Source organism: Micropterus salmoides, unplaced genomic scaffold (assembly GCF_014851395.1).
Source record: "Micropterus salmoides isolate LMB-PRFRI ecotype aquatic unplaced genomic scaffold, ASM1485139v1 Ms_hic_scaffold_7, whole genome shotgun sequence".
In the NCBI taxonomy this organism is placed as follows: domain Eukaryota; kingdom Metazoa; phylum Chordata; class Actinopteri; order Centrarchiformes; family Centrarchidae; genus Micropterus; species Micropterus salmoides.
Window position 1 is genome coordinate 24101983 of NW_024044459.1, and position 14525 is coordinate 24116507.

General features: G+C 41.8%; 2 protein-coding genes across 4 annotated transcripts; one reads left to right on the forward strand and one right to left on the reverse strand.

The window, feature by feature from the left end:
• Window positions 1-245: 245 nt before the first annotated feature.
• Window positions 246-9753, reverse strand: LOC119891362. Its single transcript, XM_038702938.1, has 15 exons — window positions 9487-9753; window positions 8578-8666; window positions 7606-8487; window positions 7189-7351; window positions 6891-6988; window positions 6489-6707; window positions 5997-6084; window positions 5389-5510; window positions 5166-5271; window positions 4990-5061; window positions 4738-4847; window positions 2319-4441; window positions 1755-2235; window positions 1459-1552; window positions 246-1350 (listed from the first exon to the last, which is right to left on the reverse strand). Exons 2-15 carry the CDS (start codon window positions 8634-8636, stop codon window positions 1237-1239), a joined length of 4731 nt encoding a protein of 1576 aa, XP_038558866.1. The 5' UTR covers window positions 8637-8666; window positions 9487-9753; the 3' UTR covers window positions 246-1236.
• A 750-nt stretch (window positions 9754-10503) lies between these two features.
• LOC119891363 (Rieske domain-containing protein-like) lies at window positions 10504-12984 on the forward strand. 3 transcript variants are annotated; one of them, XM_038702940.1, is made up of 5 exons: window positions 10525-10558; window positions 10683-10802; window positions 11582-11818; window positions 12048-12082; window positions 12182-12984. In XM_038702940.1, the coding sequence occupies exons 3-5, from the start codon at window positions 11608-11610 to the stop codon at window positions 12452-12454; spliced, it is 519 nt and encodes a 172-aa protein (XP_038558868.1). In that variant the 5' UTR covers window positions 10525-10558; window positions 10683-10802; window positions 11582-11607; the 3' UTR covers window positions 12455-12984. The 3 variants fall into 3 exon arrangements, with proteins under 3 accessions (XP_038558867.1, XP_038558869.1, XP_038558868.1); XM_038702939.1 differs by having other exon boundaries at window positions 10504-10802; XM_038702941.1 differs by having other exon boundaries at window positions 10504-10703.
• Window positions 12985-14525: the final 1541 nt, after the last annotated feature.

Sequence of the window (14525 nt, forward strand, 5' to 3'; positions counted from 1 at the left end):
CCTTAATTGAATTTGTACAGTACAGTAACTTAGTACAGTACTTGGGTAAATGTACTTAAATTCCACCACTGACTTTATGTGCTGATTTGCCCATATTTAATAAACCTCAGCACAGATCATCTAATACAGTAAAGTAAGATCAGATATGGGGTACGCTTTCAATTTTGTGTTTACGGAAGATGTTTTCTAATCTGCAGGGGTTTTTCTCAAGCCAAAACAGGTATCACACAAAATAACATAGAACACATCTTGCATGTGCATCAGATGCACATTTAATTCAACAGTCTCATTGCATAGTCTCAAGTATCACATTCTTTTATGAGAATAAAATAAAATATCCTGAAAGTTTTCCAGCTGCAAAGTAAACTCCTCAGTAGACAAAATGAGCCCATGTTTGAAGTAGGTTTGCAAAATATTATGTGCGCAGCTTTGGTTCAGTGTGTCATCAATCCAGAGTCATAACAAATAGCCAAACAGAAGACCAACCCTAAGCAGACTAAAAGTCCTAATTAATTCCAATACCAAGGGAACATCTCACATTGATCATGTGCTATGATTTTCATGAAAAAATTCAAGTAAAAAACAAACAAGACCAAAGGTGAGGGACAGTGATCAGTATGATACTAGGAGAAACCCCCAAATTGGATCAAGACTGGACTTGCAAAGGTTTTGCCCTGATGGATTTGGTTAAATTAAAACATACAGTTTACAGTACATAAATGGCAGCTATTAAAATAACTGCTAAATACCAGTAGTGTAACACATCTCCATTTTAAGATTAACTTAAGAAATTATGATTCAAAGGACTAAATGTGAATAATTTCATATATGCACCAGAATCAGCATGTATACAGCACTGAGGATCTAAAAGGGAAAAAAACAACACTGCACGCAAACAATAAACATGCACCCCCACACATCAATCTGCAGAATCCATTAACAGACAAATGGACATAATTTTCTGTTCTTATTCTAATATATGCTGTGTGTGTGTGTGTATATATATATATATATATATATATTTATAGTATGATAATATTAATAAATAATTATAATAATATTAATGTTGACTGATGCTGCATTTAGCGTGAAAATATAACAAAATAAAAAATAAGGGCATGGCTTTGCATGACTTGCATTTCTTCAGTGTATCGGCTACACTTATAATAATATTAGTGATTATTAACTTAGTTTATTCAAATAATTGGATCGTCAATATCTTCTTTGGTTGTGTGGTTAGTTAGAATGATTGGGCTGAAGATATGGCTGCAGCTGGGCTATCATGCTGTGGACACACTCCGCCTTTCTCTCCATGATCTCCTGCAGCTTGTGGACATATTCCCCAAATGCCTGTTAAGATAGAGACAGTAAGTGAGTACAGAAAGTGTATAATCAACTTAAAATGTACAGTTTACAAAAGGGAAGGAGCCAACAAATGTAGCTTTGAGTTATTATAACCATATCAGGTTGTTGGCAGAGAAGAGTCCCCTCTTTACGACATAAAGCTTCCATCTCTTCTAGCTGCTCCCAATGGGCCTGGACAACACGCCACCTAAAGTTGGATTGGATTAGAAAAAATATATATTTTATTCAGACTAAATGTATGTAACCAGATTTCAATATCACCCAAATACAGTTGGGTATTATCATTGTTTGTAGTTGTACTAATACTAACCGTTGAGTCTCATTAAATGTGCGCTGGCCTCTCAAACACAATATAGGCAACATCACTAGTTTAGATTTCTAGTACTTACTGGCCATGCTTCAGGTCTTCCAGCGTGGACAGATGGATTATAGGTCTAATTTGTTGATTGCTGGTGCCCTCTTGATTATTTGATTCTGTAGAGTAGTTTAGTTGGAGTGAGATGATTGAGTTGTTGGAATGGTCTATTTGTACGGTGTCACACTGCTTTGGCAATTTGTTCGCCTTGCCCAAGACACTTTCTGACTGTCTCGCTGAAAGGGAAGAAGAGAGTTTGTTGCGCACATTGGGTGTATCTTCTGGTGGCATTTGGGTGGCACCATTTGTCATTAGATTGTGCGAGCTGTGTGAACTACTGTTCCCAGAGTGCTGGACAGAAGTTTGCATAGAAGCATGTGTACAGGGTTTACGTTGAGATGCAAGGACTCTTTTGCCCAGGACTTCAATAGCTGGCATGGTTTGAGGTTTATGATTGTTATCTTGGTCCTGGAGGGAGACCAGCATAACCTCAGCGATAGAAGGCTTCATCATGCCTGGACAACACAAAAAAAAACAAAAATCACATACCCGTTTTTAAGCACTATTTAGTACACATACACACAGAACTCACACTTACCTATTCCACAATGATTGTGACAGTGATTAATAGCTTTCATGGTGTCAGAGGTGGGAGGGCAGAGGGTTTGTGGCAGCTCCAAAAGAGACAGGCGCAATTCTACGTCCTCGTCCTCTACAACTTTCACCGCTTTCTCCGCACATGTGAGATGCCCTTTTAGCACTTCCCTCCTGTTATCTTCTCCCCTTTCATTCTCAAGTGGAGAGAGTGAGGTGTTGTTCAGTTCCCCTTGGAGGAACGAGGCTGTGGCAACCTGTTGGTCCACTTGAAGCAAGGAGATGCTGAGGGGGTCCATGATGTAGCTGTGAGAATCTGCAGAAGTCTCTTCTTGAGGTAAAATAGACATTTTGGGTTTGACCCCTGGATGGTTGTGTACCTGAGTGTCAGCTGGATGTTCTGCAGGTATTTTACATCCATTCTGTGCGATGGGAGAAGTGAGAGGGAGTGTGGTCGATTGAGTATTTGAAAACTCTCTTTTATTGGCATTAGCAGCAAACCATGGTTCCTTCATTCTAGGGCTGCTTGATGTCACTCCCTGTTGGGCATTTTGCAGCGGTGGAGGCAGGATGTTTGAGGTGCATCTTCTATGTTTTAATATAAGGGAGAGATCATTGAGTTTATTAGGGGTCAGGAGTGTGTTGGTATGTTCACAGCCTGGGGAGAGGGGTCGTTCTGCAGGCGCTCGTGGATGGGGTGGTTTAACAGGAGGGTGGTTAAATATGCTGTTGCTGTGGGTGGACACTAAGCCATAGTGGTCAGCTCCTTCTTGCTCCTCATTACTCCACACTCCATCAGCTGGGTGATCTGAGGCATCTAGTCTTTCCTCAACCACTCTACTCTCTTCTGAATCACAGTTGTGAGACATTGTTGCCTCTGCGTCACCTGGCACTGCACCTGTCATCCTCTCTGCCTGTTCTCTCTCTGTCGTTGCCACCCAAGCCCACCTCCTCTCTCCTCCTCCTTCCATCCCAGCCCTCCTTACTCTAACCTCTCCTTCACCTGTTGCCTTCAGTGACTTCTTCTCACTTTTACCTCCGTCTTGTCCAAATCTTGCCTCTGCTCCTTCCCAAGATACCCTACAATGTTCACCAGTACCACCTGAGTTACCATGACCAACCTCATCCTTGTTTTTATTGTAGCTTGGAGAGGTTTTAGTTTGTAAGCAAGTATCTCCTCCTCTGTTACCATCAGCCCTAACCTCAACCCTGGCTCTGTATGCATCTAAAACCTCTTCCAAACCATGATGCATAAAGGCAGAAACTGAGAGGCAGGAAGAGTGTTGGAGAGAAGAACATGAAGATGGAGAGGCAGAGGAGGGGAGAGAGGCCTGATTCGATGAAGAGAAAGACGGTGTAGAGGGTGAGAAGAGATGGACGGATGAAGAAACAGATGAGGGCATAAACTGTTGCAGCTGCTGGTGATACTGTCTCAGATGTTTCTCCTTATCCTTTTCATCAGACATTTGTAAATCTGTCTCCCTTAGCCTTTCTACTTTGCTACATGTGTCTCTACTGCTTTCCACTTGTCTTCTCTGTTCTCTCCGCCTTCTTTCTTCCTCTTTACCCCTTTCCAAAGTGCTTTGTTGGTTCTCTTTTTCTCTGTGGTAGAATCCACATTCCCCCTGTAACCCCCATGGCTGAAGGTGCTCATCCGTTGCTTCTCCCAAGACCAGCCCTGCACCGATGATCTGGTCTCTAATTAAGTGACCTGCACTGTCAGTTCCTTCAAACCTTTCTCTTCTTCTACCTTCCCTCCCAAATGCTCTCTCCCTCCCCTCCCTCTTATCACCCATTTCTAGCAAGCCTCTGACTGGTGTAATTTGTTCAAGTCCAATTCCCCTTCTTGCTCTTGGACTTGTTGCCTCTCCCCATTTGCTGTTCTTGGGTGTGGAGCAGAGAATTGCGCCCCCTGATGCCAACATTGTGGAAGGTGTGGTGGGGCCAAAAGCCTCTCTTTGTCTCCCTAACTTTGGCTTTTTAGGGGGGCTTTTCCCTCGAATGCCACTACTGCTGCCATTGCTGCTGCTGCTGCTGTTGCTGTTGGACAGGTTACGTTTGGGGGAGGGTATTATCTTGCCTCTTCTTCCTCCTCTTAGTCCTCCCTGTCCCCTCAACTCCTTCACCCTGCGACATATCAAGCAGATGTAACTTCTCAAACAGCAGTCAGTGACCATAGCCTCTACAGCACCTGACACTACACAATGAAAATAAGTAACATTTTGTTGTCCCAAACACCTGTTTTCATCAAAGACTAAGTTATCAACAATGAGAGCAAGATGAAAAAACTTTGTATTTAAAATCACTATGCTATTTTATGCAGCCAAATTTCTCAAAGTCACAATTTAAAGCAGGATGAATTAAATATATTAGAGCTCTGAGAAGAATTTTTTTTTTCTTGCAACTAACACACACATACTTACCGGTCGGCGTATCTCAGTGTATTAAGTGTGTGTTCAGTTGCTATGTGGCCAGGTGAAATGTTGGCAATCATGCATGTCATTGAGTCACCAACAAATGAGTCTTTCAAAACCTACAATGAGAACAATCCAGCCCAAATCATAGAAGAGTTTAGTCATCAAACTGGACAAAAAAAAATTAGCCATGATATTTATGTTCACTTCACTAACAAAACAAAACCACCAAAAATCAGCAAGTTACAAAAATCTTAATACCTGAGTAAGTTTGCTTTGTCTGAAAGGTGTGTGTGACTGCTCTTGATCAAGGGACCGGATACATTCTTTAAGCTGAGAAAAAAATAAAAATAATAATTATATATATATATAAAAACCCACCATACCTTCACAAATGTCTTTATGTATGAATATGTGAGCATGTGTGTGTAGCTTACGGCCAACAGACTCTGGTTGATTTCTGCTCCCTCCATTCGACTCTGCCTGTCTGGTTCTTTGGTATCTGATGCCCTCTCACTTCCTGCCAGGTCCACAAACCACATTCTATAGGCACACACAAACACACAGACATCTTTCTTTGTACAGTCTACACAATAACCCCAGTAGTGCATTATAGAGAAAAGACAAGACAATATCATAAAAACACACGTTACAACTTACCTACCAGCTATCTGCTGGTTTGCACCTCTCAGCTGAATCTGAAGCAAGGCATGGGAGCGAGAGGAGAGTGGATTCACTCCACTTATCCCCTGTGTGCGCTCTTCTGTACCTTGTGAAATCAGCTTTGTATGCGCCATGAAGAAGGCAGGAGGAGGGAGACAAGGGAGACAGAGATTGAAATATCAAAAGATTTTTTCTTGTGTATTGAAGATACTCAAGATTCTGGACTGGCATCTGTGAGGGTTTAAGACCAGAATTAGCTGACCTAAGGTGCTAGTAGAGTTGATATTGGACTATTTACTGTTGTACTCCACTGAATACTTAAGCACCTAAAAGTATTATTGAGTGCTTCTTGTGACAACAAAGTTTACCAAGTCATTTGGGAAATCAGTTCAAACACAATTTAAGATGAGCAAGATTGCTCAGAATTTTAACAGTCACCATGATATATTATTTTTCTCTTTTTTTTTTTTAAATGGTAGATATATCTTATTTTGGAATCAAAGCCTTTGTATTAATGTGTTATAAAAGCTGAAGTGCTTATCATGAACACTAGCTCTGAACAACATAGCAAGGACATGAGGCAAGGTTTAAAGAAAGGGGCAAACCTCCAGCAGTGAGCAGACCGAGTCCACTCTGACATCACGCAGCCCAGCAATGTGAACCACCTTCTGTCCATCTTCCCTGGCAAATAACCTAATGAAGAAAGAAAGGCAAAGATTAAGAGGGAGAAGACATCGAGATAAATAAGTATTAAGAAGAGGACATCCTGGTTAACTTTGATGATGATATTACCAAAAATTTATATTTTATCAAATGAAGTATACATTTAAGTATACTAAATGGTGGCTATAACACAAATATGTAACTTATAATTTATACTAAATGTCACAATTACCCATTTACACACGCATTCATACACTAACTGAAGTGGCTGCTATGCAAGGTGCCACTTGCTTATCAGAAAGAAACTAATCATTCACGCACACCAGCAGCAATGTGGAGGAAGTTGGGGCTCAGTATCTTGTCCTTCGAAATGCATCCAAGTTCTTAAGCACAACAAAAAACGTACACACACACACACTGACACAAACACACACCTTTTCCTGTGGTCCAACAGGTCATACAGATGACCACAGTAGATTTCAAAGAAACTGACATACACCTGCAAGGGTGAGTGTATGTGTGTGGTGGAGAGGTGAGAAAAAATGTCCCGGACTGCCAGTGCATACAACCCCGGACCCCCAGGAGATGAACCCAACATGGTGTGAGTCTTCCCTGCACCTGTCTGGCCATATGCAAAGCAGGTGGCCTTGCCTCTATGGATGCACACACAACACAAATATAGATAGTTAGGGCACACAGATTCGTTGAAACACGGAGCCAAAACGCCTACAAGCATGTACTTCAAACCCCAAAACTTATTCATTTGGACTCTGATGGAAAGGATTTTAGGGTTGCAACACATCTCCATAAGTACCACAACATCTATGCTAGCCTACCCATTGAGCATGTGCTGCACCAGAGGATATGCTGTTCTTCGATACACCTCCTCATTGGAGTTCTCCTCCCCAAAAACCTGGTCAAAGTAGAACCTGTGCTGCAGGGACAAAAGAGAAAAGGGGAAAGGCATAAAATAAACAAAACAAGCACTACTGATCAGACAAGGTGACCCGTAGTTCATCACAAATAACTTTAACATCATCACAGTATGATAGTATGTGTTTATTTGGAGACACTACTATATGTTTTTTGTAACATTGTTTAGTCATTGTCTCCACTCGGTCACATCATATCTACCTGTAGTATGTACTGTGAGAGATCCACAGCCTCTTTGCTTTCGTTGACAATCACACACTCTCCACTCAGAGTTGTCACAACATCTGCCTCTCCTCTCCTGCTCTCTGTGCGTGTCAAAGGTCTTTTCCTCACACACACACTGATCCGCTGCCCCTCTGTTTGCCTGTGAAACACACACACACAATCAGGATAATCATGTTTCAACACAGGGAATAATTTTCATACACAAATGTTATGCAAATCTCATTATTTAAGGGACACAATCACAAAAACAAATTTTTTGAATACTTATTGTTAATTTCTGAATGTCTTTCATGTTCAATAAAAGCATTTAACAGACTGTGGCTGTTTTCACTAACATATTCATTTGCAAGTAAGGAGATAGTAGTGAGCACAAAACAAACCACTGGCACTCACTTTTTCTTTGGGGCTGGAGGGGAATTCAGTGGTAGTCCGTAGTTGTAGCCAGCTGTTCTCTTTGATTCATAAACAGGTGTTTGCTTAGCCATGTGTTCAGAAGGCCTGTTACTGCCTATTTCTGTACTGAGATTTTCCTTCCTAGAGATTCTTTTTCGATCTTTGTGCCTAACTGGTTTGTTGCTAAACCTCTTTGATGCCACTTTTGCAGGCCTGGGTTTTGGTTTGTAGAATGAGACACACTTTGGTGATAATCCGGACTGAGACTTGTATTTGGAAATTCCTTCCATGATGTCTGGCTTGGTGTTTTCTCCTGTGTGATGATCAGATTGATGACAATGGATATCTGACCTGAGGTTGCTGTTCCCTGTGCAACCATATACCACAGCACTTCCGGTGTCAAGCTCAAGCTGCACAGGTATGGCCAATCCTTTGCTCCGGCCTGGCTCATTATTTATGTTACGACTTGCATAGACATGAACCGTGCCTACCGGGCGAGCGAAGAGCTTCTGATGATGATTGACAGTTTCACTGAAATCAAGCCGTCTGCAAACGCATGATGGTTTGGAAAAACTGGCCGCATCTAGCTTACTCACAGCAGCACCCTTCTCATTCTCGTCATCATATACTTCTTCATAAGGATCTCCACAACCATTATACGTAAAGCTGCTATCTGCTACAGTGTCGCCTTTATCACCACCATCAACATCATCATAATCATCACTATCAATATCTTCATATTCCAGGTCAAGAGTTTTGACCATTTGGATTAGATGGAAGAGCCGAGTTCTGTCCTCCATAGAGTGTATTCCTAGTATGGGATAGTCCTCCATGGTCAGCGCTGAAAGGTGGGTTGCACGATGAACACCCACTGAGGTGAACCTGAAGGACAGGCGTCAGAGGGAGACACATGCTCAGTGGACGAGAGGACAGGTCAAGTGTGAGTTCAGATCTGTGAGTGCGTGACCTTACCTGGCATAGTGACGCTCTAGGCCAATTGCCCTCAGACAATCATACAGGCAAAGTGCCATTTCCTCCCCCTCCTGTTCTCTCCACCTAACCTGGGAGTGGTAGACATGTCGCTTCAGTTTCTCCATCAGCCGGTCATGCAAAGCAAGCAATTTCTGTACAACAGTACAGTAAATCTATGACGACAGACTGCTTTTTCCAAGACAGTGTGTCCTTGCTGTTTTCTCTCCCTTAGTGATTTCTGTCAGAGACCGATGGAAAACGGTCTGGTCGGTCAGAATGTCACTACTACCACACTGCCCTGTTGTGGTGGTAAGCAAAGCACAGGACACTGGTATGATGCAGAAATGTGATGCTTGCTGAGGATAGGGCCAAGGCAGCACAGTGCAGACATGTCACACATTTCTGTAACGTAGCAAATATGATAAATATAGCAGACACAGGCATGCAACTGTTGCTTCTTTGACTTCTACAGTAGATTGGCTGGCAGCTGCAACAGTCCTGTCATATGGCACTTGAATTAGACCCTCTTCATGCATGCATAACCTGAGAGTGCTGTTCATTACTGTGTTTATGAAACAGTACACAGCTTCAAATAATCCCACTCCTTTAGGACCATCAGGCTCAGCCATAGTCCCTACAGTGAACATGTGTTGGGATTTCAGCAACTGCTAATTGAATTACAGGAGGACTACCTGCAGTGCAGTTTAAATTATATTTAGTGGGTTGAGGACACCTGACCGTTGCAGGGATGGTCGACACCCCTAACTCATTTTATAACGACTGTCAAAATAAACATAAACACATTATCTGAAAGAATTGCGTGCGTGTGCTTAGCAAATTGTTTATATGACAAAACTAACTGTAAGATGGTTAAGTTTCTCAAATGATAATTATAAACAGAAAACTTACCGGATTCACTCCAGACGTTTTGGAAGCAGAAGACAAATAAATGAACACGACGGTTTATCTGAACGAGCAAACTAAACTGACAGAATGCATTAATTTTTCACAAAGTTGCTAGCTTGGGTAGTATCACTATTTCCGTACACAGTGCTGGTCTCCACAACGACGAAAACGGTTTGGGCAGGGCGCTTTCTTTTCGCACTGTGGCTGAGCACAACTCCTGTTCAGGTTCAGGCAGGTATTGATTGGCAGATTCAACAGGTGGCGGAAATTATAAGACCTTTTATCAAACGTCAATGCTGAGTTTCAGAAAAAACAGCCGGTCAATTTACGCTCAGTTCAGCATGAAAGGGGGAGATAATCCCTCAGAGGGCTTACTGCCCACTAACAAAGACAAAAAGCCTTCTCAGACTAAACTATTAAGACGTTTGTTCCACTGGCTTTAAAATGTAACCTTGTGTATGTAGAGCTGAGAAATAGACTACTGATGAAGATTATTATTATTATTATTATTATTATGGTTTGTTTTCTGGGTTTATTAATGATAAAACACAGGGATTATCAGTTACTTGCGTCATTTCACACAGTCTATAGCTGTGTAGGATATAGGATATATGTTGTGCAGAGCATGGATATAGTATATGCTCTGGAATAGTACAATGTTATGAAATATAATTGTAAACTAGTAATTTGTTTTATACCCTCATGTTATAAGCAACGACTCAGGAAAAATAAAAGATAGATAGATAGATAGATAGATGTTTCATAATTACACTTTTATGTATTGCATGGTTGCATGGTATTTACCTCATAGGCTGTGTCATTTGCAATGCATATTAAACCTCAACAGCGATTACATACATGCATACTCTGTGAATATTTGGCACAGCCTCTGTTTGCATTTTGGACAACAATGTTAAACAATAAATGGAAACAATCCTAAACCACAGAAGAGAAGGAGGCTTTGTAATATAATATTGTCCATCAGTCCGTGTTTCAGTGGGGACAGCATTAGACGTAACACCCAACATTGGCTCTTCCACAAACCGATTAGACTCACGGCTTCGTCGAAACTCTGGTGAAGTTTACATCTTACAATTCAATACATGACCAAATAAATATAGCCGAGGGTCTGTTGTATACAAATAACGCGCGAGGACATTCATGCAATTTTAATGCGAGTAAGTCTCATGTTCCGCCAGGACACGAAGCCATGAAGACAGGTGATTGTTTCCATTTATTGCTCATCAATGCCATGACAGCCAACCACAGACCTTAGAGGTGACATTCAGTGTCACAGATGTGAACTGGCGACCTAAGAGGTATTTGTTGTTTTGAATATGAATTATTAAACTTATAGGAGCTATAGGATTCTGCATTGGTCTTGAGAGTGAGTCAAGTAGCTTGTGGGCCACATGAAACAGATTCTGATGGTCTTTACCTTTCTTCCCCTCTCCCTCACCGTTTAAATGACGCTCACTATTTTTATATTCTAAGTCACTCGCTCACATGTTCATCAGATAAGAGATTAAGTTATAACCCTTCAGAAATCTTTGGATGCACCTCAATACAACAAGCTTTGGTGTTTCCTCCTCTCTTTCTTAATTTTATAATAATAAATAGTAATACATTTTTTTTTTCGATAGTGCTTTTCAGGACACTCAAAGACACTTTACAATGAAAACAGTACATTAGGTACATTAAAATTGATAGATAAAATACATAGGTCATGAATTTTGTAATATTCATGCAGTTTGTCATCAGATCCCCCATTTAAAGGTGGAGGAAATGAAAGAGGCTGATGTTTGGAATACCTCACAGCAATACCAAGCATATTCTGCTCATCAAGTGCATAACCGACTGACAGTGACAGAAATATAAAATGATCATCAGTTAGGGGTGAAACAAACAGCAACATCTTCAATGCATGCACTAGAATCAGTTCATTCTATTCATTAATCTGTGGATAAATCAATGTGGATTTTTGTACTTTTAAATGTCACGTGGTGACATTGGAGGAGTGGGACTTGTGTGGACGAACACAAAACCTCTCATCCTAAAAACTGAAATTAATTTTAAACTATATTCTTATTCAAACCAGGAAACCTTCTGTAAAAAGTGATTAACATGTCATCTGAGGAGGAGACTTCTCAGACTTCCTCTTCTTCCCCACCCTCCTCCTGCTCCTCTTCCTCACCTCCCCCTACCTCCCACTTCATTGGGAAGAAAGAGGACATCGTCAAGGCTGGGCGCGTGACGAAGTTGGTGAATGGATGCAGAGATGTACTGGTCCTTTACCACCAGGGGCAGCTTCATGCAATGGACATGCGCTGCTACCGTAAGCTCTGTGTGTGTGTGTGTGTGTGTGTGTGTGTGTGTGTGTGTGTGTGTGTGTGTGTGTGTGTGTGTGTGTGTGTGTGTGTGTGTGTGTGTGTTGACATGATGCATAAAGATATTAATAAAGCCTGACCTGTTAAAACATTTAATAAGATGTTGACATCATCCTAATATTTGACTAATGTTTAAAACACTCCTGTCTGTAATGACACTTGTTTCTCCTCTGACAGATTCAGGTGGTGCACTAGAGCATGGAGACATTGAGGTAAGTTGTGTAGTGAGTTTTGTCAGTTTGTTGCAAAGCTGCCACTGCAGATGCTACCGTCCTGTTTCTCTAATCACCGCCGTGCTGTGCTAACATCAGGAGTTTAATGGGCTGCTGTGTATCGTGTGTCCGTGGCACAAGTACAAGATCACTCTGGCAGAGGGGGAAGGGCTTTACCAAGCTGTGGGCGATCCTACAGTCAAACCCCTGAGAGCACACTGGCGCTCCAAGGGTGTCAAACAGAGGATTCACAAGGTCACTGAGGTCAACGGGGATGTATATGTGACACTGAACGACTCCAGCAAGGCCATCGAGTCAGATGTCTACCAAACTGAGAGATATAGAACTGACTTTCTCAAGGCCAAGAAATAGCCTCCATTAAGACAGTGGACACGCAAGGATTTCTTTGCTTGAGTTGCTTGATTATTCAACCAAAAATACTTTCAAGGACAATTGGGGGTGTTTTGTTATCTTTCACTGGGAAGCATATCAAAACCTGTCAGAGTGTGTTTGTCATAATAATAATTGTAATTTTAGTTAATCTAGGACAAAGAATGAATGAATGATTGGCATGAAAGATGAATATAGGACATTTAAACAGCAGTTGCAGGATGTTTGTCATTTCAGTGTATTTATCTGCTTCAATTGGCCAACCAGTTTTACTCTTTTCATACACTGTTCACTACTGATGGACACAGTTTCCTATAGCAAGATCAGAGAACAGGGCATTGCTGCAGACGTTCATCAAATCAGTAGTTATGATGTAGAAATGTCTGACATTTATGACATTATTCTTTTTCTAACATTGTTTTGGAGTTTTGATACTGAACGTATATTGGGGTTTGTAATTATTCAGTGGTGCACAAATATACTGTTTATTTTGGTATAAATTATTATTATGTCCCTTTGTCATGGAAAATGATATGAGGAATATTATGATGCTGTTGTGTCAGTTTAATATATATATATATACACACACATACACACACATCCAAAATCTTCTGAACACAACTCAACACATGTCAAGAACCAAACAATATAGATACTTCAGATTCTCCTGCTCTATTATATGAGCCGATAATCTGATTTTATTGCACCTTTCTGTAAATAAGCATATTCAAGAGGATTGTTGACACATGAACTGCAACTCAATTCCCCCCCATGTTTTGTGTCATGCAGTGAAATGACACAACTGATGGTCTCATTGGCGTAAGTACTTAATTGCTGAGATATAGTATAGTGCTAAAATGATTAGTTAATTGACAGACGATCTAAACTATTAATCCAACTACTTTGATAATCTGTTAATAACTTTTGGCCTATTCCTCTCAAATAATGTTCACAAATCTGTCAAAATCTGTGTTAGTGAGCACGTCTCCTTTGCCGAGATAATCCATCCACCTCACAGGTGTGGCATATCAAGGTGCTGATCAGACAGCATGTGTATTGCACAGGTGTGCCTTAGGCTGGCCACAATAAAAGGCCACTCAAAAATGTGCAGTTTCACTGTATTGGAGGTGTCTGGGGGGAGCCCGGAAACCAGTCAGTATCTGGTGTGACCGCCATTTGCCTCACGCAGTGCAACACATCTCCTTCGCATAGAGTTGATCAGGTTGTTGATTGTGGCCTGTGGAATGTTGGTCCACTCCTCTTCAATGGCTGTGCGAAGTTGCTGGATATTGGCAGGACCTGGAACACGCTGTCGTATACGCCGATCCAAATCATCCCAAACATGCTCAATGGGTGACATGTCCGGTGAGTATGCTGGCCATGCAAGAACTGGGATGTTTTCAGCTTCCAGGAATTGTGTACAGATCCTTGCAACATGGGGCCGTGCATTTTCATGCTGCAACATGAGGTGATGGTTGTGGATGAATGGCACAACAATGGCCCTCAGGATCTCGTCACGGTATCTCTGTGCATTCAAAATGCCATCAATAAAATGCACCTGTGTTCGTTGTCCATAACACACGCCTGCCCATACCATAACCCCACCGCCACCGTGGGGCTCTCTGTCCACAACGTTGACATCAGTAAACTGCTCACCCACATGACGCCATACTTGCTGTCTGCCATCTGCCCTGTACAGTGAAAACCGGGATTCATCTGTGAAGAGAACACCTCTCCAAAGTGCCAGACGCCATCGAATGTGAGCATTTGCCCACTCAAGTCGGTTACGACGACGAACTGCAGTCAGCCGTTGAGGACGACGAACATGCAGATTAGCTTCCCTGAGACGGTTCCTGACAGTTTGTGCAGAAATTCTTTGGTTATTTAAACCGATTGTTGCAACAGCTGTCCGGGTGGCTGGTCTCAGACGATCTTGGAGGTGAAGATGCTGGATGTGGAGGTCCTGGTCTGGTGTGGTTACACGTGGTCTGCGGTTGTGAGGCCGGTTGGATGTACTGCCAAATTCTCTGAAACGCCTTTGGAGACGGCTTAT

Coding starts and splice junctions, on each gene's coding strand:
- LOC119891362 (XM_038702938.1), bottom strand. CDS start 8,636: ATGGCACTTTGCCTGTATGATTGTCTGAGGGCAATTGGCCTAGAGCGT. Junction 6,708..6,890: donor GTGCAGCACATGCTCAATGG/GTAGGCTAGCAT, acceptor GTGCATCCATAG/AGGCAAGGCCACCTGCTTTG. Junction 5,062..5,165: donor TCAACCAGAGTCTGTTGGCC/GTAAGCTACACA, acceptor TTTTTTTCTCAG/CTTAAAGAATGTATCCGGTC.
- LOC119891363 (XM_038702939.1), top strand. CDS start 11,608: ATGTCATCTGAGGAGGAGACTTCTCAGACTTCCTCTTCTTCCCCACCC. Junction 11,819..12,047: donor AATGGACATGCGCTGCTACC/GTAAGCTCTGTG, acceptor CTCCTCTGACAG/ATTCAGGTGGTGCACTAGAG. Junction 12,083..12,181: donor TAGAGCATGGAGACATTGAG/GTAAGTTGTGTA, acceptor TGCTAACATCAG/GAGTTTAATGGGCTGCTGTG.